This window comes from Trichosurus vulpecula, chromosome 2 (genome assembly GCF_011100635.1).
Source record: "Trichosurus vulpecula isolate mTriVul1 chromosome 2, mTriVul1.pri, whole genome shotgun sequence".
Lineage (NCBI taxonomy): Eukaryota > Metazoa > Chordata > Mammalia > Diprotodontia > Phalangeridae > Trichosurus > Trichosurus vulpecula.
In genome coordinates, this window is record NC_050574.1 from 224,730,540 (window position 1) to 224,755,010 (window position 24,471).

The window sequence follows — 24,471 nt, forward strand, 5'->3', positions numbered from 1 at the left end:
CTGCATTTAACAGACCACAACCTAAAACCAGAGGTATTTTTTTAGTATTTGTTGTGCTCAGTGAACAAAGTTTTATGTTCCCTGTTTTTAATTTAAATGGTAGGTGAGTTGAAGTATTTTTATTTATTTAAGAAAACATTTACCTCAAATTAAATTGCTTTTTCTGTGTAGTCATGAATTGATTTTTTTGCAGGTAAATGGCCCATGAGAATATTCTCACCCCTTGTCTACATGGTGTCATAACCTGTATTCAGTTCAGTGAAGCACTCTATTAAACCAACCATTGGCATTGAAAACAAAACAAAACAAAATCAGATGTTAAAACTAACTAGATATTTTGCTTCTGAGCTCACTATTTGGCATTAGATGGTCACAGCTTCAGAGTGCAAAGGCCTTGGAGGGCAGTAAAGTCAGGGTCTGTTAAACTTAAAATGCCATAGATTGGCTCTTTGAAGACTATGACTTTTAAGAATGTCCATGGGTCATACGTTCCTTGCGGTAAGTAAGGGAAGGGAAAGTCTGTCTCTAGTTCTGGATTCCTACAGTATTTAAACAGAGCGGATTATAAATGTCTGCAGTGTCACTGTTGGGACGAAGCAAACCCCAGTGGGACCATTGGTCTATGACCAGGGAAGGAACAAAATGTAGAAGAATATGACATAAGATGGAAAAAAACGGAGTGAGAGAGTAGAAGAAGGGGGTGAGAAGAAGGAAAAAGAGGAAAGGAATGAGGTCTCTATGGTGGAAAGTACAACTACAGTTCCACTGGCAAACCTTTCACGATAGTGAACTTCAATACACGTTCTTATTCTTTCCAAATTTGCCAACCAGGAATATAATTCAAAAGTATACTTAGACAATATAGATTGCCTATAATTCCAGGTAGGGAAATAGATATGACTGAAAAGATAGAACAATTTGGTGAGGTTGAAATATAATGTCATTCTTTTAAAATAAAAAGATTCATCTAACCTAAAATAGGACAACTAGGTGGCACAGTGGATAGACTGCCAGGCCTGAAGTCGAGCCTGAGTTCAAATCCAGGCTCAGACACTTACTAGCTGTGTTACTCTGGGCAGGTCACTTGCCCAGGATTGCCTCAGCTTCCTGATTCCAAGCCCAGTGCTCTATCCACTGTACCTGATGGCCCTGATGGCCTCTTAGATCTATTCTGGATCCAGCTCTATGGACCTATATAGCTGAATAATTCAGTGGACAGTATACTGTACTGGGTGGGGCATCAAGAAGATCTGAGTTCAAATCCTGCCTCTGACACTTACTAGCAGTGTAACCCTGAGCAAATTATTTAACTTTTCTGTGCTTCACTTTCCTCATCTGTTAAAAGGAGGCAAATGGACTCAATGGTCCCTAATGCCCCTTCCAGCACTAAATCTATAATCACTCAGCAGATCCTTTTTTTAAACCATATCTAAGTGACTAGATGTCCTGTCTCTTTCTTCTGAACTCGTGGTAAAAATGGATCCACTGAAGCATGATTTTTTAAAAACTGGCTTTTCTGGTGGTCAACAAAATCTTGGAACCTGAGCTGAAAGTGGCTGGAGATTATGGCAGTCAAACCACGTGCTTGAGACAGTAGATAGGACTTGGGCCAGTTTTCTTGAGACTTCTGAAATTTGGGGTTCTTTATGCAAAAATAAAAATACAGCTCAAATTAGATAGACACAGGCTTCTGCCACCACTGTGCTGACAGGGTAAAATCTTTGTCATCTGTCTCTCCCTCTCTCTCTCTGTCTCTGTCTCTCCCTCTCTCTCTCTCTCTGTCTCTCCATCTCTGTTTCTGTCTCTCTGTCTCTGTCTCTCTCTGTCTCTGTCTCTCTCTGTCTCTGTCTCTCTCTGTCTCTGTCTCTGTCTCTCTCACACACACACACATACACACACACACACACACACACACACACACACACACAAAATCTCCACCATCTAGCCTTCCCCCAATTGCTTGCACAAACTCCAAGAAACAAGGAAGACAGTACCATACCTAGAACAGGACAACTGGGGCTTTGCCCAGGACAGAATTAGAAGGCACTAACTGTACTTTCCAAGTTTTAGCAGGGTAGAAATATTAGAACTCAGTAAGAATAATTAAAGTGGAAGCTACCAAATAGTTGCACTCCACCCTTCACTGTCATCCTGCCTCAGTCTCCTAAGCAGTAACTTCATGCTGATGTTTGAGTTCTCTGTCTACACCCCAGTGGGACAGTGTTAACCCCATACAATACTGGGCATCTTTTATGCCATTTGTAATGAGTACAAAAATTTCATGTGGCATCTCTGTGAAGACTTCCCCGATATCGCTCTATTTCATCCCTCAAAAGCATATGACACAAGAATCCACTCCCTTCTTGTGTTTATCCAATCCCTGTCCTCACTTTGGAGTTAGGAAATAGGAATTAGCCAATCAATAAATATGTAGCATTATTTTATTGGTCAACTAATATTTAGATAGCACTTTAGGGTTTTCAAAGCATTTTACATGTAGTATCTCATTTGAGCTTCATCGTAACACTGTGAGGTTATCCTTATTTTGCAGATGAGGAAACTGAGGCTTAGAGAGGATGTTGTGACTTTCTGAGGGTCACACTAGGAAGAGCCTAAGGCAGGATTTGAACCTAGGTCTTCCTGACTCCAAATCCAGTGCTTTGTCTACCACACAACACTGCCAACCAATAAGAGTAGTGAGATGCTTTTTTTGGACATTGACACAGAAGAAGATTGACAGGGTGACTTTTGTCAAGCTCCAAATGGTTACAATTGTACATGGCTAGGTGGAACAAATTTTGGGTAGTATTTCAGAGCTATATTTAAATAACTGCTGTTAACTCTGGTGCATGAGCTTGGATAGATGCTCCTTTTCAGCAGATACTGTTGGAATTGATTCCAGTGATGTGCTGCCATGAGGTCCCCTTTTAAACTGAACGTCCCAGAACAGGATCTCTCATCCTATGGTAGAAAATAGAGACATCCAAAGAGCATGGGCCAGGTATATTAGCATATCACAGTCACCTGGCCCATGTTCTATGTACATCTATGGAAGTACAATACTTTGTAGTTCTCTTAGGATACTGTCCAAGGATTAGGCACCTATTAATATCTGTTCCAATATATTCTTTAAAGTTTTGAAAAAAAAATCTGTTTTTTCCCATCTGTTTATTGAAGCAAATTCTGACCTCTTAAGAGTTGCCATTGTTGAAAAATTCATCACCTGGCAGCCAACCTTTTGACAATGAGCTCTTTTAGTACTTAGTTTAGTTGGTCCTCAAACAAAGACATGCATAACCAGTCACCAGGCTCATTCAAAGCCCTTCTACTTTGGTAAAAACCTACTACAGTTCTTATTTCAGTGGCATAGCCTTGGAGAGTCTATGGTTAGTGCTTGACCAGGTGTGTGTTAGAGCCAACTTGTGAACTAACTTGTGAGAGCTCACTGTTAAATTTTCAGTGTGAACATTAAACCTTGGAAATTGGCAAATACTACACATCGGAGCCTGATTTATTGTTCTGTTGATTGTCTGGATTTAAAGTGATGAAGAAAATGTTAATAATGGAGATTAAACTTAAAAGTGTACTTTTTTTAAATTGAGAAGGTTGTTAAACCTTTACCAGGTTACCTCCTCTCCTGACACAATTTGGTGCCAGAAGGCCAGCAGAACTATATCCTCTGATATAGTTAATTAGACTATAGGCACATAGATATAGATATAGATATGTGTATATGTAAATGTATATATTTAATCCAAACTATGCTTTAATTGATGTAGGAAACTACCAATGTGGAAACTCCCTCTACTAATGAAGATTAACAACTCATTTTTTGCTTATAGTCTTAATTCTCTAAGTTGAACGAGACATTGAAAGGTTAAGGGATTTGTCTGTGGTCACATGTTTGCCTGTGTTTGTCAGAGGCTAGACTTAAATCCAAGCTTTCCTAATTCTATCCCTTATGGCACATTGCCTCTTCCATAGAACAACAGCCACTATAAAAATAGGAATTTTCAACATTATCCTTTTCTTTTTATTCTTGTCCATGTTTAAAAAAAATAGCAAAGGTATTTTAGCTAGGTTGCTCTTTCCAAACTCCCCACTACCCCCCAAATGTGTTGGACTATTTATTATTATTTATTGTTGTTATTATTAATAACAATAGCCGTTAGCATTTATACAGGGCGTTAAGGTTTTCAAAGTTGTGTATGTGTATATACTAACTCATTTGAAAAACATCCTTAAAGGAGGTCAAAGGAAGACACAGACAAGTAGGACTGCTCAGAAACTAACAAGCTGAATTTATTGTATGATTATTAAAAACAAAAGCTTTACTTATAAAGATTTTCCGTTTCATATATAATCCTCATTTTCTGGTCTTTGAATATGGAAATGTTTGTGTTTCTTGGAGAGAAAGGTAAGATCATAGATAGATTAACAGCTGGAAGGGACCTCAGACACTGATTTCATTTGACCCCCTTATTAGCCTGTCAAGTTACAAATAAGAAAAACCAAAAATGATCAAAATTTCAAAACAAACAAAAAAGAGATGTTCAAGTTGGCCTTATGTATTGTTTTGTGCTCTCTATCACAAGGTGGCACCGAAGATCAAAGCTCTGATGATGGAATCTGGTACAACTATGGTTGGATATCAGCCTCAGGGAGACAAAGCCAACTTCTTCCGGATGGTTATCTCAAATCCAGCAGCCACCAAGTCTGACATCGACTTCCTCATTGAGGAAATTGAAAGATTGGGGCAGGATCTGTAATAACAATTGCGCGAACCCTTTCTTGCTTTCATGAGATGTTTTCCAGAATTGGCTGCTTCACACACACCCAGTTCTACAGAACACACTTCATGGAAGTTTCTAAATGTCCCATTCTCCTACGGCACTCTAGAACAAATCCCTATAAGTTGCTGAAAACATATAGGCCATTTTACTGAGGGTGATAAAATATATTATTGTGACGTGTACTGCTAAACCTTATTTAAGCCTGTTTATTGTAGTTAGTGGGAAACTCATAGGTCTTAAAAGAAGTTGCAGATGAAAAACTCTTTACAGTATATATGTACAGTTATATATAACTATATATATGTGTATAGTGAGTAGGACCTTAGTAATAAGCAGCATGCTTTCCACTTTCAGACAGCCAATTCTTCCTTCAACAATCATTGAGGAGGGGGTAATGTGCTGCAAACCAGCTTGCCAAAAGAAAACAGGAAAGTTTTTATAAAACTGTAGTTCTGTAGATACAAAAGAAATTACTACTTAGCAGGACTCAATCTTACCCCCAGTTAGTCTCTCTTGCCTGACGTAATGAATTAGGAAAAGCCAGAGCTATACAACTAAGGAGGAGCAAGAGAGGCTTTGTCACAGGATGCTAACATTTACAGGGCATTGACAGCACTCGTATTCCTTCATCAAGTAGAAACAACTGAGCTTAGCACCTACTTAAGGAGAATAATTAGTCAAAATAGGAAGCTGTCAGATGACAGTAGCTCCCTCCCCCAGTTGGCCTGAATCCCAGGTGAACATCTTTCAAGCCACATTATGCTCCATTCCCAGGTGATGACCTCACCAAAAGCAGCTTCTAGGTGTCCTGGGGTGTCTCCTCCCAAGGGATCTTGTGTCTTGAGATCTAAGTTCTTCTCCAAGGGAGGTCTTCCTCCCACTCACCCCACCTGTCCCAGTAGAATTTGTCTTACTGCTTCCCCCAGGCACAGGCATCTTGTGCTGCTTTTCCTGAGCTCCAGAACTGCTAGTTATGGCTTTGGGAAAGTCACCATTTGCTGCCCAAATAGCCATACCCTCTCCATTAGTGTTATAGTAGGGGACAGTAGTAGCACAGTCCTTGTTAACAGGTATATTCTTGCAGTATTTTTAGAAATTACTTTGCGTAGATTGTGTATATTATTGTTAAATGACTTTGGGGGGAAAGGAACACGTGTAATGGTTTCAATAACTGTTCAATTGTAGGTATATGAAATATTTGCTTTATTTATATGCAGAGATTTACCATGTTAAGAGTTGTCTTGTATTTTCTTCCATTTGTAATGTATCTTATTTATATATTACTGAAGTAAGTTTGAAATAATGTTTATGGTATTTTAGTGTATTTGTGAGCCAAAGAGTAAAGAGTAAAATTTAGTAAATCTTGCATTTCTATTAGAGTGCCCTTAAAAATAATCATTTAAGGATCATTTTCCTGTCTAGAAAGGGAATTCCAATATTGTACATAGAGCTGAGTATATTGAAGCCCCTTTACTCCCATAGACTCTGCACCTTTGTTACTGTGTGGCTGTGTGTCCAGTTTTCTGAATGCTTTTCTAGTGACTCCTGGCTAACAACCAGGCCCTTGTACCTTTGTAGTAGATCTGGACCAAGCTCTGTGACTAGCTTAGCTAAATTCTACGGCAACATTTCTGAAGATCCTTATGGATTCTAGAGGAGTGCTGACCAGGCTCACTGCTGTTTTACAGAAAGAACATTTTAGAGTATACATGAGAAAATGAATAAATAAAAATGTTCTCCTTTGGAGAACTTGGACAGAGTGGTTTGCCAGTTCGTCTTTTTAATTGAGAGAGATGTTTCCAATTGCAGTCACCTGGGACACCTGCAGCTCATTCAGTTCCCATTAGCTGACTGACTGTGAGGCTAATTGCCTGCATTTCACCCTCACGATCAAGCTAAATCTCCATTCAGCATCAAACCAAAGTCCCAGAAACACCCAGGAGCTGCAAAATTTTATTGTGGCCAATCACTAACATTTGTTGATTTCAATGCCTTGGAAAGGTTTCGCCCTATTAACCCATTATTCATTTTGGAGTTTGAGGCTTCATTTCTTAGTGATTCTATGAAAGTTAGAAACACAAAATGAAACAATCTGTCCTGCCCAGCTTGGTTTGGGTGGTTCTAGTCGGCATGGGCAACTTCCTCCCAGGAAATAATGACATAACTGTGAAGGGGTCCAGAAAAATAATGAATATGGTTTTGCTTAGAAGGGCCTTAAAAACAGATTTTGAATTTGTCCTACTACAAAATTCCAAAGTTTTCTGGATATGTGCATGCAGCACCTCTAGGTAAACAATTCCCTTTTGTAACAGGGACAGTGGTACATTGGTACAGTGGACAAGGCACTGGATATGTAATCATGAAGACCTGGGTTCAAATCCTGCCTCACACTTTAGCTTTGTGACTAGATGTCATTTGACCTCTCCATTTCTTCATCTGCAAAATGAGGGATTCAGACCTAATGGCCTCTAGGGTCTCTTACACCCCTAATTCTGTGACCCCGTGAAACATTTGCATGCAGTTCACCAAGCAGAGGAATGGAATTTCATGAGACTAAAAACAATCTAAAGGCAAAGATGAATGTTCAGCTAAAGATGTTTTCCCCAAATCTTAGCCAGAATCCATAAATGGTTTTGGTGTGATGGAAGGAACACAGAACTATAACTTGGGAGACCAGAGTCCAAATTTTGATCCTACCATTTAACAGATTTGGTACAGTGGAAAGAGCTCTAGATTCGGGTGTTGAGGACTTGGATCCAAATTCTGTTCCTTTCAGTTAGGATCTGTGTGACTTTGGGTCTCAATCTTTTCATCTATAAAATAAAAGAATTGGATTGGATGGTCTCTTGGGTAGGTGCCTTCTAGCTAAAAATTACTTTGATTCTAGAATTGGCATCTGTTGATTTTTAAATATAATAGCAATTACATGATTGGGCAGCGAAGTGGTGCAATGTATAGAGTGCAGGGTCTGGAGACAGGAAGACTCATCTTCCTGAGTTCAAATCTGGCCTCAGACACTTACTGGCTACGTGTCCCTGGGTAAGTCATTTAACCCTGTTTGCCTTATCTTCCTCATCTGTAAAATGAGCTAGAGGAGGAAATGGAGAACTACTCCAATATCTTTGCCAAGAAAATCACAAATGTGGTCACAAAGAGTTGGAATGACTGAACAACATTAGGTGATACAGTTGGTCTAGAAGGGAAGGTATTGTTCAAGGTGGTACTTGTGGTACCTTCTGGCCTCAGCACTTAGTAAAGACTGAGAGTCCATTCTGGAGTAAGCCTCTAGGATTAATTCTGTACTCCAAGGCTTAAAGTTCAAGTTCAGGCCCCAGTGGACAGCTATGTTTATTTGGGAGAAGAAAGCCAGTTGATTCCCAATCCTGAACATTTAGGTTTTGAAGTTTTCCCCTTTGAAAGGAGCTGCCTGCCATCTATCTCAATTGTACTTCTCCCAGGAGAATATTTCCTGGCAACTTATCTAAGATGAATATAAGGTTCACTCCTCGGTATTCTATTGCTTCCGTAGTCTAAGTTGTGGTGCAGTATATATGATCTAGGTTTTCTGGTCCCTAAATCCAACTTTCATTGGGTACACAAGTAGTCTTTCTTTCCTTCCCAAACTGACTCTTTTCCCCCTTTCCCCCTGTAGAGCCATTGTTTTGAAGTCCGGTGATTTTTCAGTCAGGAGAGAATCCCCATTGCTCACTAACCCAATTCATGAGTTTGGGAAAGTATAACTATTAAAGAAAGCTGAAAATGTCCAGTGTTTGTGCCATTAGCCCGATATTTCTGACAGATAGGCATAGAGAATGTTAGATACCTGAGGGAAGCTCAGAATTTTAGAATAATTTATTTGGGGCAAAACAGGAAATTATTCAAGAAACAGACTGTTCTGACTTGTTAGAAAACTTATTAGAATGATGATAATAAGCAACAAAGTTTTAATTTTTATATAAAATGTTTTAAGTGCCTCTAAAATGGTTCTCTACAAACCCTTTAGGGATACTCTTCAGAAAAAAAGGGTAGCTCATCATCTTTGCAAGAAGACATTAATGGCCCCAATTCCTTCTTTTCTTTCTCCTTTCCCTCCCCCTCCTCTTAACAGAATGAATGTAATGGGTAACTGGTGGGGAGCAGAGCGGGGAGGAGGAGTGGAAAGAGAAGAAACTAACTAAAAGTAGACAGGGAAAAAAGGAGGAGAACCCAAAAGTGAATATGAGGGACCCTAGAAAGCTTGGCTCACTTTACAATTTTTCTATGGGCTTATTCTATAGTTGAATCTCTAGTAATTAAGCAATCTCCTTAGAGTCCAGCTGAATACTCATAGATCCAGAATTTGGCTATGAATCTCAAAATCATTGGGAATTCCAGGAACAGGGCTATATGTGAGAGGGGCTACAATGAGCACAAGGTGACTAGGAGTTTGCCCAAGGGTGACAACACTGATGGGGCACACTTCCATCTGGTGGTGGTCCTCTGGTTCAGCAGTAATGTTAGCACCTTACAATGGTAGAAATAGTGATGAATTTGGGCTCATAGAAGCTGAGTTCAAATCCCAGCTCTGTCATTTACTATATGTGGGTCTTAGAGCAAGTCACCAAATCAGTCTGGGTTTCAGTTTCTTCATCTGTTAAATAAGGCGGGTAAACTAAATGATCTCTAATATGTCTTCTTGCTCTAGAAGATACTATGATGGGAGGCTTTTCTGCACTCCATGTAAGTTTTCTGTGGCCTAGTTCTGCCTGTCTCCCTCCCCTGGTGGCCTTCCCAGTAGCAGTTTCTTGGGGGTCTTCATGTCCCTGCCATGGGGTATTGTGTCCCGAAGTCTGAAGTTTCTCCTTGGTGATTGTCTTCCCACTGTCCCCTCCCCATTCCTATTTCCTCCAAGTACCAAGAGAATGTCTAGTTCAGTTTCATATGTGAAAAGAGCCCAAGAAATAAATTGCCCTATTACTCTGCTCACTATCACCGCAACTTTCCAGTCCAAAATGATCCTCCTTTATATATGTGTTGTCTTCTCATATTAGAATATAAGCACCTTGAGGGCAGGAACTTTCTTTCTTTTAATATCTGCATACCTGACTTAGCACAATACCTGGCATATAGCAAGTGATTAATAAATCTTTTTTGTTTATTTTGAATCTCTCTATAAAAAGGTATACAATAATTAAAGGGGAACCTCTGAAGTCTTCTTCCTATTCAATGTATGCTAAGGAACCACTGATTTTTTTTAGACAGAAAATACTTTGGGTTCTTTGGATGTGGTTTTGCCTTTTAATGTTATAACCTCTATCATTATTATTATGGGAAGTAAGTTGCCATAATCTCTTATTTCCAGGCTGCATCATAATGACCTCTAGACAAAGCCAAAAAGTCCATATATAATTCCCGTAAGAAAATCATGCTTTGACAGTGTTAGAGAGATTCTCTTCTTATTCCTTTCTTCTCCCCAGGGAAACCCTGAGAACAGAACAAACTAAAAAAAATCCTCACTGTCTTGGTTCTGAGTCCTTAGGGATAAACAGATATAAGGATAAAGTACAAGATGAGGGAGTTATTTGAGGAAATTCAGATGTCTAATACTCTTGGGCAGGGAAGCTCCATTACAGCTCCATTACAGCCAATACCAGACAGAACTAGTTAGACAGTAGTTCCTAACTCAAAAGGGAAGAATAGCCTGGCTTCCTTGCCCAATATTTGCACTGGTTCAGAGGCGAACCTTTTCTAGTTTCCCCAGAGAGAAAGTGAAATGTTCTTCTGGGAAAGAGAAAGAGAAAGGTAATTTCTTTTACTTTAACTATAAAAGTTATTTTAAGTGCCTCCCCCAAACCACAGTACTTCCTCTTTGTGCTTTAACCTGTCCTAGACTAACCCAGTAAGCCTCCTAAACTGAACCGTTTCCCCTGAATCAATGGACTCAGCCTAGGAGTAAATTTTTTGTTGTTGTTTTTCAGTCATGTCCTATTCTTTGTGACCCTATGGATCAGGTCTTTCTGCCCCCACTATCTCTTGAAATCTACCCAAGTTGATGTCTAATGTTTCTATGATACCATCTATCCATTTCATCCTCTGCCATCCTCTTTTCCTTTTGCCTTCAATCTTTCCCAACAACGGGGTCTTTTCCAATGAGTCCTGTCTTCTCATTATGTGGCCAAAATATTTAAGTTTCAGCTTAAATAAAAGTATTTGAAGTATTTGACTTTCTAGTGAATAGCCTTAATTAATTTCTTTAAGTATTGACTGATTTGACCTCCTTCCTATCCAAAGCACTTTCGAAAGTTTTCTCCAGCACCACAATTCAAAAGCATCAATTCTGTGGTGCTCAACTTTCCTTATAGTCCAACTTTCAAAACCATGCATTGCTACTGGAAAAACCACAGCTTAACAAGCAGCTAAAGTCTGTGAGTCTCTCAAATCTACTATGGCTCCTCCTCTCCCAACCCTATCAGCTGAGAAACTTGTCTCATATTTCACAAAAAAAAATGAGTCTATTCCCCAAGATCTCCTTCTTCTCTTCTCCTCACCTCAAATCACCCAGATGCCTTCTGCAACTATTTCTTTCTTCGTCTCTTTCTCACATGAAGAAGCCACTCTGTTCCTTACCAAGGCAAGCCCTCCCATATGTACCAATGATCTCATTCTATCCCATCTTCTCCAACAAATCGCCTCTGTCATTCCCATTCTCTCACTAATTTTCAATCTCTCCCTATCTACTGGCTGCTTTCCTATTGCCTGCAAACATGCCCATATTTCCCCCATCCTCAAAAAATTCTCCCTTGATCTGTCCATTCCTGCTAACAATCATCATATATCTTTCCTCCCTTTTATAGCTAAATTTCTTGAGAAGGCCATTTATAACCAATGCTTCAAAGTGCTTACACTTCCTTGCCTTTCACTCTGTTAACCCTCTGTAGTCTGGCTTTTAACCTCATCATTCAACTGAAACTGATCTCTCCAAATTTACCTATGACTTTTAATTACCAAATCTAATGGCCTTTTTCCCAATTTGCATTCTTGACCTCTCTGTAGCCTTTGACGTTGTTAATTACCCTCTTCTCCTTCACATTCTCTTTTCTTTACGTTTTGATGATACCATACTGGTTCTCCTCCTGCCTACGTGACCACTCCTTCTCAGTCTCCTTTTCTGGATCTTCATCCAGATTGGGCATTATCCAAGACTGTCTTGGGCTCTTTTCTCTTTTCCACCTATGCTATTTCACTTGATGATCTCATCAGCTCACATGGATTCACTTATCATTTCTATGCTGTGGAGCCTAAAATATATTATCCATCCTTAACCTCTCTCAACCTCCAGTCTCATATCTCCAACTACCTATTAGATATCTTGTACTAAATATCCTGTAAACATCTCAACATGTACAAAACTGAACTATTATCTTCCCCCTGCCCAATTTCTCCTCCTACTTCTTCTCAATTTCCCTATGGTGAGGACATAACATCCTCCCAGTCACCCAGACACACAACCTAGGAATCACCCTCACCTTCTCATTCTCTCTCATCACCATATCAATTTGTTATTAAATCCTATCATTTCTACTTTTTCAACATCTCTTGTATACACCTCCTTCTCTTTTCTGACATGGCCACCACCATGGAGCCAGGCCCTCATCACCTCATGCCTGGCCTATGGCAATAGTCTTCTGTTTGGTCTCCCTGTCTCTTTCACTCTCCTGTCCAGTCTATCCACTACTCAGCTTTCAAGTGATCTTCCTAAAATTCAGGTCTGACCATGTCACTCTCCTTCTCAATGAACTCCAGTAACTCATTATAATCTCCAAGTTCAAATATAAAAACCTCTGTTGGGCTCTTAAAACCCTTTGTCACCTGGCCTTTCCTACCTTCCAGTCTTTTTACACCTTACTGCCTTCCACAAACTCTATGATGCAATGACTGTAGCCTCCCTTGCTGTTCCTTGTATATGCCATTCCATCTACTAACTGTATTTTCACTGGTTGTCTTCCATGCATAGACTTTTCTCCTCCATATCTCTACCTTCTGGTTTCCCTGGCTTCCTTCAAGTCCCAGCTAAAATCTCACCTTCTGCAAGAAGCCTGTCCAGACACAGGTAGGTGAGGGAAGGCAGGATATCAGGCAACTGCTAGTGGTTCAATGTAAATGAAACATAGAGTGTACAAAGGGAGATGATGTAAAATCAGGCTAGAAAGATTAGTGAGAACCTGATTGCAGTAGGCTTAAACACAAAAGGAGAAATTGTTGTCTTTTATTTTGGAACGCAAAACAAGACAAAACATTGCATTGCCTGGCAACATGATATGGCAAAGAGACATGGAGCAACAGTATAATCCATTAAGAATTTAAAATGAATAACACCCAAAAGTCAATAAAGGAATGGCACATGGTAGGTGAAAGCAGGGTACAATTCATAACAACTCTAAATTATAAATAAAGGATTATTCAAAAAAATGTCGGATTGAAAACGATGGACTGGTCACATGGTAAGAGTAGTGAGAAGTAAGTGACAAAAAGCATAAGTGCCCCATTAGCATCCTTACAACATCAGGAAAAGTTTAGGAAGGACTCCAGCATGGACTCCCTGTGGTGAACATATGGGAAGACATAGAAAAGAGTGACCATGGAGGAGTGGTTGTGGATGAGTTGGGATTTATATCATGAGAGGGAACATGAACAGCTATAAGACCACAGATCCATTTCTGTTTTTGAGACTCTTGCAATTGGCAGCCATTGAAGATCTTTGAGCAGCAAAGTACATGTGATCAGACCTAAAGTATTATATAACCTGAATAACAATTCAAAGGACATATTAAAGAAAGGGAGGCCTAAAATAAAGGAAAATAGAAGACTATTACAATTGTGTAAGCAAGAGATAATAAGGGTCTAAACTAGGATTATGACCTTGGGAGTAAAAAGGAGAAGTGTGAAGAAAGAAAGCCAAACCAAGTGAAATCAGCAGATTTTGGGTCAAATACAATGACGAATGTTGGTTCTAAATTATTGATGTTAAAAAAAAACTTCCTTCTTCTCTGCTAAGAAAGGACAAACTACAAGTGGAGGATATTACATATTCTATCAGTTACAAATGCTAAATCAGATGGTTTTACTTCATCTTCTCTGTAAGAGAAAGTAACATTATGGGCTGAGTGTCAAAATGTGATTGTTGTGTGAAAACAAAATATATCAATAAAACATTTAAAAAGAAAGGATGGAAAAACATGCAAGCTATTGCAGAAGTAGAATCCATAGTAGTTGGCAATTGATCAGCTATAAGAGATGAGAGGGAAGAATGTAAAAAGCTTCAATGATGCTAATACAGTAGAATCTCTTCTTTGATACATGGAGTTTCTTGCCCATGTATCAATGCCAACAAAAAACTTTCCATGCAACTTCACTTGCCCACTTCAGAAACTTCATACCAGTCAAGCTTTCATGGATCATTCCTGGAACAGGGCTTATCCATCTTAGAATCCTTTGTTTCCTTCCAAAACTCTTCTCAAGCTCCTGAAAAGACTTACATGAACTGATGTGGAGTGAAGTGAGCAGAACCAGGAGAACCTCATACGCAGTAACAGCAACATTGTGTAATGACCAACTATGATAAACTTAGCTCTTCTCAGCAATACGATGATCTAGGACAATTCCAAAAGACTCATGATGGAAAATGGTATCCACACCCAGAGAAAGAACTATGGAGTCTGAATGCAGATTGAAGCATACCATTTTCTCTCTTTTTATTTCTTGTGGTTTTCCCTTTTATTCTGATTCTTCCTTCACAACCTAATGTGGAAATATGTTTAATATGATTGTAATGTATAACTATATCAGATTGCATGAGGTCTTGGGAAGGGAGAAGGGAAGGGAGGGGGAAAATTTGGAACTCAAAATCTTATAAAAGTGAATGTTGCAAACTAAAAATAAATAAATATGAAATGCTTGATTAAAGAAAACTCTACTGAAGTGATACCAACATAAAGCCTTTCTTGATCTCCTCAGGTGCTAGTTCCCCTCTCAACAACGGTAAAAAAATGTATTTTGTACATACTTCTGGCAGGGGATGGGGAACTGAGGGAGATAAGGAGAAAAAGAGAGAGAAGAGGGGAATGCAGTAGCAGTAGCAGCAAAAACAAAAAACAATTTCACCCTTCAACTAATGAAAAAAGAGGACAATAACGTCTGAAAATCCCAACACCTTCTATCTAAGCGGCTCCAGAAAATTTCTCAGAATAAACTTAATGTTGCTACAGGTGTCATCATCATCAGAATCTGAAGGAAAATAATATTTCAACTACTATGGACAATATAAAAGGTGAGCTTCCATTTCAGCACCATGGACAGATAAGTGACAAAATGGTCACAGACAGACAATTGGGACTGGGAATCCAAGATCTCTATCAACTTAGTTGGGGTGAAAAATCTCTAATATTCCTTCACCCACCTCTACTGAAAATTTTGTGAATTACCTAAAGAATGATACCAAAATGCCATATATTTTTTGGCTTCACCAGTAGGTTTTAATTACTAAATTGCTGTCACTGAAAAGTGAAGAGACAAATAAGAAAGCCCTTGCCCAAGTTTTTATTTACTTTGCTCCTTGCTAGTACTTTAAACAGATGGTATCAATTCAAATGAAAATGAGGTATATAATGAATTTTATTAAGATTAACTTTCAATTGGGGTTTTGCTTTATTGTGCGTACCACAAATAACTATGTAAATACCCTGTAAACAGAATGTATATGTGATACAATCCATAGTTATTCATGCTCTACCAATTATATTGTAATTATGACCAAAGTTGCCATATAGTCTTAATAATAATTATATGCTATTTGCAATATTCAAAATGGGAGGGGCATCTCAAAAGGTGCAAGTAACTATTCAACTGTTTTTAGATGGTATAGTAATGACTGTTATTGCTGGGTAGTCAAATGAATTTTTTTAATGCCCTAAAGATTAGTTGGTAATTATACTTGATTTTGCCCTTAAGAAGAAAAAAGACCCAGCATAACAGATAACAGCCTAACTATATAATTGTTCTATGTCTATACAGTAGGCTAATATAATCTAGGGGGAAAATTAGCATAAACATTCATTGATTTTTATTTTCCTAATGGGACACCTGCCTATATAGGTCTACCTAATTAGATAGATAGATAGATAGACAGATAGATACTTGATTTCAAGCCTGACATTAAAAGAACCATAAATGAAATTAAAAGGCCCATTTCCTGGCTTTTCCTTTACTACTTTAAGCATTTAAGACCTATCTAGCTCTCAGAAATCCAACACTCAGTCTCAGCTCCTGTGCTGGATGGCAGTCATATTATTTATACTAAGTCCACTAACTATCCAGATGATTATCTCATACCCATGCGCTAAGCATCTGCTTTTCTATGTAGTTACTTTTTACCATTGGGGGAAGGGCTCCTGCAGTCCCTTCCCAGTCATATCATTTCCCTCCTGTTACAAGTTCCTCATGCTTTGATTCCTGCCATATTTTGTTATACCTTTTGCAAGATGGTCCCAAGAGATCTCATGTGGACACTGCCAGTATTTTTCCATTCAGCCCTCCTAGAGATATAAACCCTTTTCTGCCCTGAAGGGCATTGAGTCACTAGCTAGTGTGATGTCAGTACAAATGTCTGCTCACACAATACAAATGTCTGCTCATACAATACAAATGCCTGCTCCCTTTTATTTTATTAATGGGACTCATCATGCCATTGGTAATTGAGAATCTGGGGTTCAGGATGCATGTGACTGACTGGACTGCTGATTAAGGATCTGCTGTGGCTGAATCTGCTAGTGAAAGAGGCTGCTGCACGATACTTGCTCCTGTGTATCCTTTCAATAAACCTCACTTTTCTACAAAAGTCTGAGTCTCCCACATAGTTATTTCTTGTACTTCTTAATTCAAACCCAAAGACTGACTTCTCCATCAGTCTAATGCACCTCCTCTTCCTACTGCTCCCTAACTTCCATATTTTTCCTTAAAACTCAAGTTCCTTAGGTATAATGTCTAAACCTCTGTTTCCCTTCAACTATTTCTCCCTTAGACTAGTATTTCTTACCATGTCCTTCAACAAGGCCTTCATTTTCTCTGGATGAAATTCATTCAGACATTTCTCATATATACATTATTAAAATGCAATAATTTCCTCCAAAGATACTTCCAGACCTCAAATTATATTATTAACCAATTAGCAAAATTATTTGGTACTGATTGAAAAATATAAAAATAGATCAATGGGACAGAGTAGTCAAGGAAAAATCAGAAATAACTGAAATCAATAATTCAGTGTTCAATAAGTCTGAAAATGTAAAATACCTGAAAAAATAATCCCTTTATAGAGGAGTTACTGGGAATACTGGAAAACAGTCTGGCAGAATTGAGTTTAAACCAAAATCCTACACCATATACAACAATGAACTCAAAACTGATAGGTGATGAAAAATCACACCATTAAAAAAAATTATAAAACAATCAGAGAAAATATCTAGAAGATGAATTCTTAACCAGACAAGGGATAAAGATAATCACAAAGGACAAAACAGATCATTTTCAGTACATAAACTTGGTCAGTTTTTGCATGAACAAAATTAACATAACTAAATTAAAAAAGGAAAGCAGCCTGGGGAAAATCTTTGTATCAAATATCTCTAAGACATCCAAGATATCATTAACAGAAATATTTAAGACCAAAAGCTATTCTAGATAAGTTGTCAAAGCATTTAAACAGTTTTCAAAAGAAAAAAAATCACAAATTTTTTTTGAGACTAGTCCTCCCTATCTCACCCAGGCTGAAAGTATAACAACTATTTATAGACTGAGTGCCTCTGCTGATAGCTACAGAAGCCTTGACCTGATCAGCATTCCCAAGCTCAAACAAGCCACTAGTCTCAGCCTGCCCACTAGCAGGTTTCACAGATATATGCCATCATATATGGCAGAACTTCAAATAATTAATACCCATAAGAAAGAATGTTCCAAATGACTGATAACAAGTGAAATGTACATTAAAACAACTCTGAGATTTCTCCTCATTCTGAAAAATGGCAAAAATGACAAAAATAGGAACGCTAAATTGTGGGAAGGCAAGCACACACATGCACTGCAGGTAGAGCTGTGAATTGGTCCATCTATTCTAGAAAAAAAAATTGAAAAAAATAAATTTGCTAAAATGTCCACAGAACTCCTACTGTTAGCATATATGTCCAGGAAGCCAAAGACTGGTATAAAACACTTATGTATATAAAATATTTATTGCCCCACTTTCTGTATAAGAAAAGAACTCAAAACATTGTAAGATGCCCATCCATTGGCTAATGGCTAAATAAGTTGTGGTATATCGATGTCATAGAATACTACTGGGCTATAAGAAATGAATATGAAGAATACAAAGAAGTATGGGAAAAACATGTAAGCTGATTCAAAGTGAAGCAGGCAGAATTAGGAAAACAATATACCTAATAACTTCAACATGTAAATGGGAAGAAAAACAAAAACACCCTTCCTGAAAATTAACAAAAATTTAAAATGACTATTTGGCCCCAAAGAAGGAACAAGAAAGGGTACCTTCCCCTTCCCCACCCTGTTCTCCCCACCCCCGGCCATCTTTGCACAGGTTGGGGAACAGGGGTATGGAAGTCTGCGTATATTGTGAGACTTTTTTCATATGTCAGTTAGGTTTTTCTGAATGGGTTTTTTTTCTCTTTATCATTCTTTTAAAATATATATATATATATATATACATATATATATATATGTATATATATATATATGTAAGAGGGACAGCTAGGTGGTGTAGTGAATAGAGCATGGGCCCTGCAGTCAGGAGGACCTGGGTTCAAATGCAGCCTGAGACACTTGACACTTACTAGCTGTGTGACCTCCTCCGTTGGAGGAGGAAAGGGAAGCACACACTGAGAAATGTGGGTTGCATGAAAACAAAAAATAATTCAAAATTATTTTAATAATAATAATTTCATCATATATTTCTGGTTCAGGAAAAGAAGATTAGGATCAGTCCTGGGAAAAAAATGAGAAACAAGCAAAATTTGTTGAACGTGGACTTATAGTAAATATATGAGAAGACTGTTTTAGCAAGAGGTCTAATTTAGCCTCAAAGATACCTAAAATAGGAATTCTTCCATTATCAGAGTGACAAATATGGAAAAAAGTTGCTTAAAGGCTTATTAAGATTAATTTCCAGAGCAACTGATCAGAAGGCTTTTACTTGGGTATTCTTTGCCCCTCCTCTATTTGAACTCCCAGGCCTCCTTTTTTTTTTATCAAAACCTACTCTCAAATTATACTATAATGTTAATTTCCACATCTATCAACTCAGTTATCTTCCTCAGGCCTGTTCATGTATTTATTCTTAGCTCTAACTGTGGAATTAAATGCTTTTGCCCATAGTTAAAGGTATTTCATGCATCATTCAGGAGGTGGAGGTAAGGAGCACCATGTGAGCCCAGATTATAGTAACTAATTATTCTCTTACTATTGAGGTGACAGGTTCAAGTTGAACAGGCCACAGTTTCTTCCTTCTCTGATTTTTTAAAAGGAAGTCCTTGTCTGAAAATAGCCACATTGGTAATGTTATGAATTAATTTTTACTGTCCTCGCTTTCCCAAATAGCTATTTCAAACTGTTATAAGTTTGCCAACAACCTTTTCCAGACCTGTCTATCTGATAACATAGAGTTCTTGTTTCCAATAACTATAAGGTCTCTATTAGACAGTTTGAACAAAACAAAACAAAACAGCTTCCTTGTTTTTTATTCAACTGATTAACTCCAACTGTTTTATTACAAAGCTTTTTAACTTAATAGTCTAAAAAGCATCCCATAAAATGCTTAATGAGTCCTTTCTTGGGGCCTTAAAAATTGTCAGGGTCTAATATACTTCAAAATTTGAAAAGGGGAAGTTCTCATCCCCTCCTAGAGGAGCAGAGAAATTTTTATTGTCATTGGATAAGAATTCCACATGCAAAAAAAATCAGTGTCTATGGGAAAAAAAATAGAAAAACAAAATAGAGAGTATAACTGGTGGGGAGGGGGTGTTAGTAAATGTTTAACAACCAGATCTATAAAAATGCAAGACTACATTAAGTTTAATCTGAATTATTAACATTTTCTCTATCATTTTCTTAAGTCTAGACAATTAACAAAATAATATATCAAGCCCCAATTTGTAACATTTGCCAATGTCAGAGCTGTAAATGCTCATGCTGAAAATTTTACAATTGGCTCTTGCTAGCCAATGTGAGCTAGTTGCAGAGCACCCCTATTATAATTCAATGCATCAATGAGATACTGTTTGTAAAGATCAAATTATATAATATTTGTAAAGTACTTAGCATAATTCTTGGCACATAGTAAGTGCTTAATAAATATTTTCTTCCTTATTTCCATAAATGAAGAGCTTTCTGAAGTTGGGGAGCAGGTAAGACTACAAATTCTACTCCCATCTTATTGAATGACCTTGCATATGTCATCTAACTTCTCTCAACTATGATATAAGGATTAAGTGGACAAATTAAATTAACATGAGTTCTTCAAATATGCTACTATGCAAATATATTTTAAGATGATTTTCTCCAATTACATGTTAAATAATTTTTTAACATTTTAAAGTTTTGCGTTCCAAATTCTGTCCCTCCCTCTCCTCCCCCCTCCCTGAGACAGTAAGCAACCTGACATAGATTGTACATGTTCAATCATGTAAAACATTTACATATTATTCATTTTGAACAAGAAGATATGAAGGAAGGAAGGAAGGAAGGAAGGAAGGAAGGAAGGAAGGAAGAAGAAAGAAAGAAAGAAAGAAAGAAAGAAAGAAAGAAAGAAAGAAAGAAAGAAAGAAAGAAAGAAAGAAAGAAAGAAAAAGAAAAATAGTATGTTTCAGTTTGAATATAAGTTCTTTCTCTGGAGGTGGACAGCATGTTTCATCATTAATCTTTTTGGATTGTCTTGGATCATTTATACAAATAAATATTAAATTAATGTCAATGTGGGGGAGATACACATAGGAAAGTGGATAGAGAAGCATGAGTTAATTGAATAGATTAGATTGGATTGAAAAGCAGTGCTTATGCCTGGTGAAAACAGATAGAAAAGCCCCAGGTGTGGGAAAAAGCCCCCAGACTTCTGGATAAGGTTGGTTTTATGTGTATGCAGAGTAGATAACCACAACCTGAAGAGAATTCAAAGCCTTCCTTGCCCCCACCCCAGCAAAAATACCCATATCACCAGCTCAAAATTCCTTCCACTACTTATTTAAGGGGAGATAATTTCTCCAGCCAACCTTATTAAAATACAAGGAGTTACTTGGGAGGAGTAACACTCTCTCTCACCAGTAGCCATCAGGTCATGAGCTCAGGCAAGTTTGTCTGAGATCACTAACTGCCTACCAGAGTCTCTTCAGGATCTAGGTCAAACACTCTCACTACACTTCAGTTAAGCAGACAACACTGTGCCTTCCCCCAACATGCACTGTTCTCTAACCTCTCTATGCCTAGAATCCAGCTCTTCCCTTTGTCTGGAATACTCTCCTACCCTATCTTCACTTCTTGAATTCCTACACAACCTTTAAAGCCCAACTCAAAAGTCACTTTCTTCAGGAAGCCTTCCTGGACAATCCCAGTTGATGATAATCTTCCCCCCTATGATCTCACATGCTACTTTGTTTGTAAGTATCAACTGCTTTTATTATGTAGTATTGTACATTATATAAATCTGTGTTAGTGTCTCATCCTCCTACTAGATTGTAGGTTCCTTGAAGGCAGAACCATAGCTTATCTATGTGATGTATTTTCCCCCAGTGCCTGATATGGCACCCTGCACACAGCAAGTGTTTAATAAAGGCCATTTAAATTTCTCCTTTTTATTATTATAAATTGATAAATGTTAAAAACAGATGTTCAAAAACAAAAAAAAAAAGTTTTTACATGCAACTAGAAAATAAGATACACAGGCAATGGGACATAGAAATTTATCTTGCCCTACAAGAAAGGAAGAGAAAAGGGGATGGGAGGGGAGTGAGGTGACAGAAGGGAGGGCTGACTGGGGAACAGGGCAACCAGAATATACGCCATCTTCGAGTGGGGGAGGAGGGTAGAAATGGGGAGAAAATTTGTAATTCAAACTCTTGTGAAAATCAATGCTGAAAACTAAATATGTTAAATAAATAAATTTAAAATTAAAATAAAAAAAATAAAATGAATTGATAAATGTCACCAAAATATTTCCCTATGAAAAGAAAAGAAAAGAAAGACTGCATATGAAACTACGAATCTCTACTACATTCAACTTATGATTTAACATGCCTGGCTGCTTCCCCTTATAAATTTCTATCTTCTGTTCATTTTTTAATGGTTCATTGACACTTTTTTCTCTTCCTTTTTTAGTATCATTATTACTACCAATTTTTCCCCCTCCCAACCATCCCCACCCAAAAAAAGCCCTCCCTTATAAAAACGAGTGTAGTCAAACAAAATGAATCCTGACATTAGTTGTATCTTATTCTGCAGCTCTAGTCCACCATATCTTTGCCAAGAGGTGAGAACCATAGCTCGTCATCAGTATTATGGAGTCATGATTGATTATGCATAGTTATCAATGCACTCTCCCTCTTCAAACTAACTCGTATTCATTTGTCAAAGTCCATGCTGTATTCCTCCAGTTAATGTCAGGGATTACTTTGTTTTGTATTCCCAACACCTAAGAAGCACATGACATGGTAGAGAAGTGCCAAACACACCACTCCTGAGTGTGGACCAAGACAGATGAAAATTTAGTACCTATCTGACTTTAATATATTGATATATTGATTAAAAAATAAATGTGTAAAAATGTGTGGTTTTTTAAATTAATATGTGGCACACAGGGATCCTTATGTATGGTCTAGTGGTCCCCATTTCTATTTTAGTTTGGCACCATTGGAGTAGTAGATTGAGAGCCACCCTTGAAATCAGGAAGAGTTGGATTCAAATTAGCATTGGGACAGTAAAAAGAATGCTGGAGGAGAGGGCTAGGGACTATCCTATTGGCATAGAGATCCCTCTGTAGAATTCTTATCTAAAAGAGGAAAGATTCTGAGGTACAAAGCCTCTAAGTATAATGATTTATTTACAAAGCTAGCATTTGCAATCCAATCAAGTCTATAGAATTCTCAGAGGTCAGCGACAAATGAGTGATCTACAGATCCTATTTTTATAACATTTACTTCTCTCAGGCTTTCCTAATCCAAATTAGAGTTATTTGGAATGTTTGGTGGGTCAAGGAGTCAGGTAGTCATTATTAAATCTGCTCTTCTATTGAATTAGGGCCTGTGTCTATCATCCTGACTGTCAGAGATTGCCTTGGTAATCTTTGTCCTGCAGCTATAGCATTTTGCAATTATAAGTGTGAAACAGTAAGGCAATAATAATAATGTAGATGTAATTGTCAAAATGCCTATGTAGTTCTGTATCACAAAGTATACAAGACTCTCCACATAGAAGTTAGAAGTAAACCATTTATGCATACACCAGAGAACCATATCCCATAACCAAATGCTCAGCTCCCACAGCCAGTCAGTCCACTTCATCATAACAGCAAGGAACCTAAAACATTCAATACAGAATATCACAACATGGAGCCTGGCCATCCCAAAACCTCTCTGACCCCCTGCTGGGGTCTTCCCCAAAACAAACTCACAGTACAGCTAAGTCAGCCTGTTCAGTTCTAACAATCACAAGGGCAGTCATTAGCAGCCATTAGTAGCCCTAATATCTCTCTCTCAGCATTTTCTGTGACATAACTTCCTTTTCCTGTCAGAAAGCTCCTCCTACCACATGTGTCTTAGGCTTCCTGTGACAAAAGCAGGTCACATGGCCTATTAATGGGTGGGAAAGATCTTCAAATCTAATTGCTACTATATTCAGCCCTAAGATCTTTCTTATTCATTACATAGAGCAATGGGAATTCTGGGATAACTGGTGTCAACAGAACTTAACACAACAATATAACAGGGATAACTCAAGATAAGTATATAAAACAACGTCACCATTCACCCCTCAAATGAATGGGGCTCAAAATCTTGGGGTAATGGGGCATAGGTCTCATCCTCCAAAGCTTCTTCCTGCTGAAATTGGATGTAGAGCTGTCCCTGCCCCAAAAGATAAAGAGTCCTATTCAAGAGGTCAGCTCTTTAGCAAGGTGGCATCTGGAACTCAGTTGACGCCAGATCCAGGGATGATACATCACAGTCATGGACAGGTCCAGAGATGACATGTCACAGTCATGGACAGGTCCAGGGGTGACATCCAAACACATCAGAGGGTGATATCTGGCTTAAGCGATCAGGCATCTGTAGGTAGATGGTACTAAGCCTGCAGGAAACAAATCTCACAAACAAATTTAAGAGACAAAAGCCAAAAAGAAACAGACTGTCATAGCCTCATTCATGATAGAATACATGAGTCAAACATACAGTTTCATAACCATTTTCTCCTGGGTAAACCACTATTACAGTATTGTCTTTCCCATGTGCTATAATTTCTGCAGCCTTTGGAATATCGTCCAGCTTCTGTTTAACCCATACTTTAGCTCCCAATTTTATTCAATCAGTAGAACCAAATCCTTCCTTTCCTCTCATAGTTATTTTGGAAGGAGGGTCAGTTTTCACAAGAGGTA

At 38.0% G+C, this 24,471-nt stretch overlaps 1 protein-coding gene across 1 annotated transcript in view; it reads left to right on the forward strand.

Moving 5' to 3' along the window:
* Positions 1–6,553, forward strand: part of GAD1 (glutamate decarboxylase 1) — a 60,565-nt gene extending 54,012 nt beyond the window's left edge. The window contains exon 17 of the mRNA XM_036746528.1: positions 4,596–6,553. Coding sequence (XP_036602423.1) covers positions 4,596–4,769 — 174 coding nt within the window. The 3' untranslated portion in view covers positions 4,770–6,553. The remainder of the gene's footprint in view (positions 1–4,595) is intronic.
* The last annotated feature ends 17,918 nt before the right edge of the window (positions 6,554–24,471 follow it).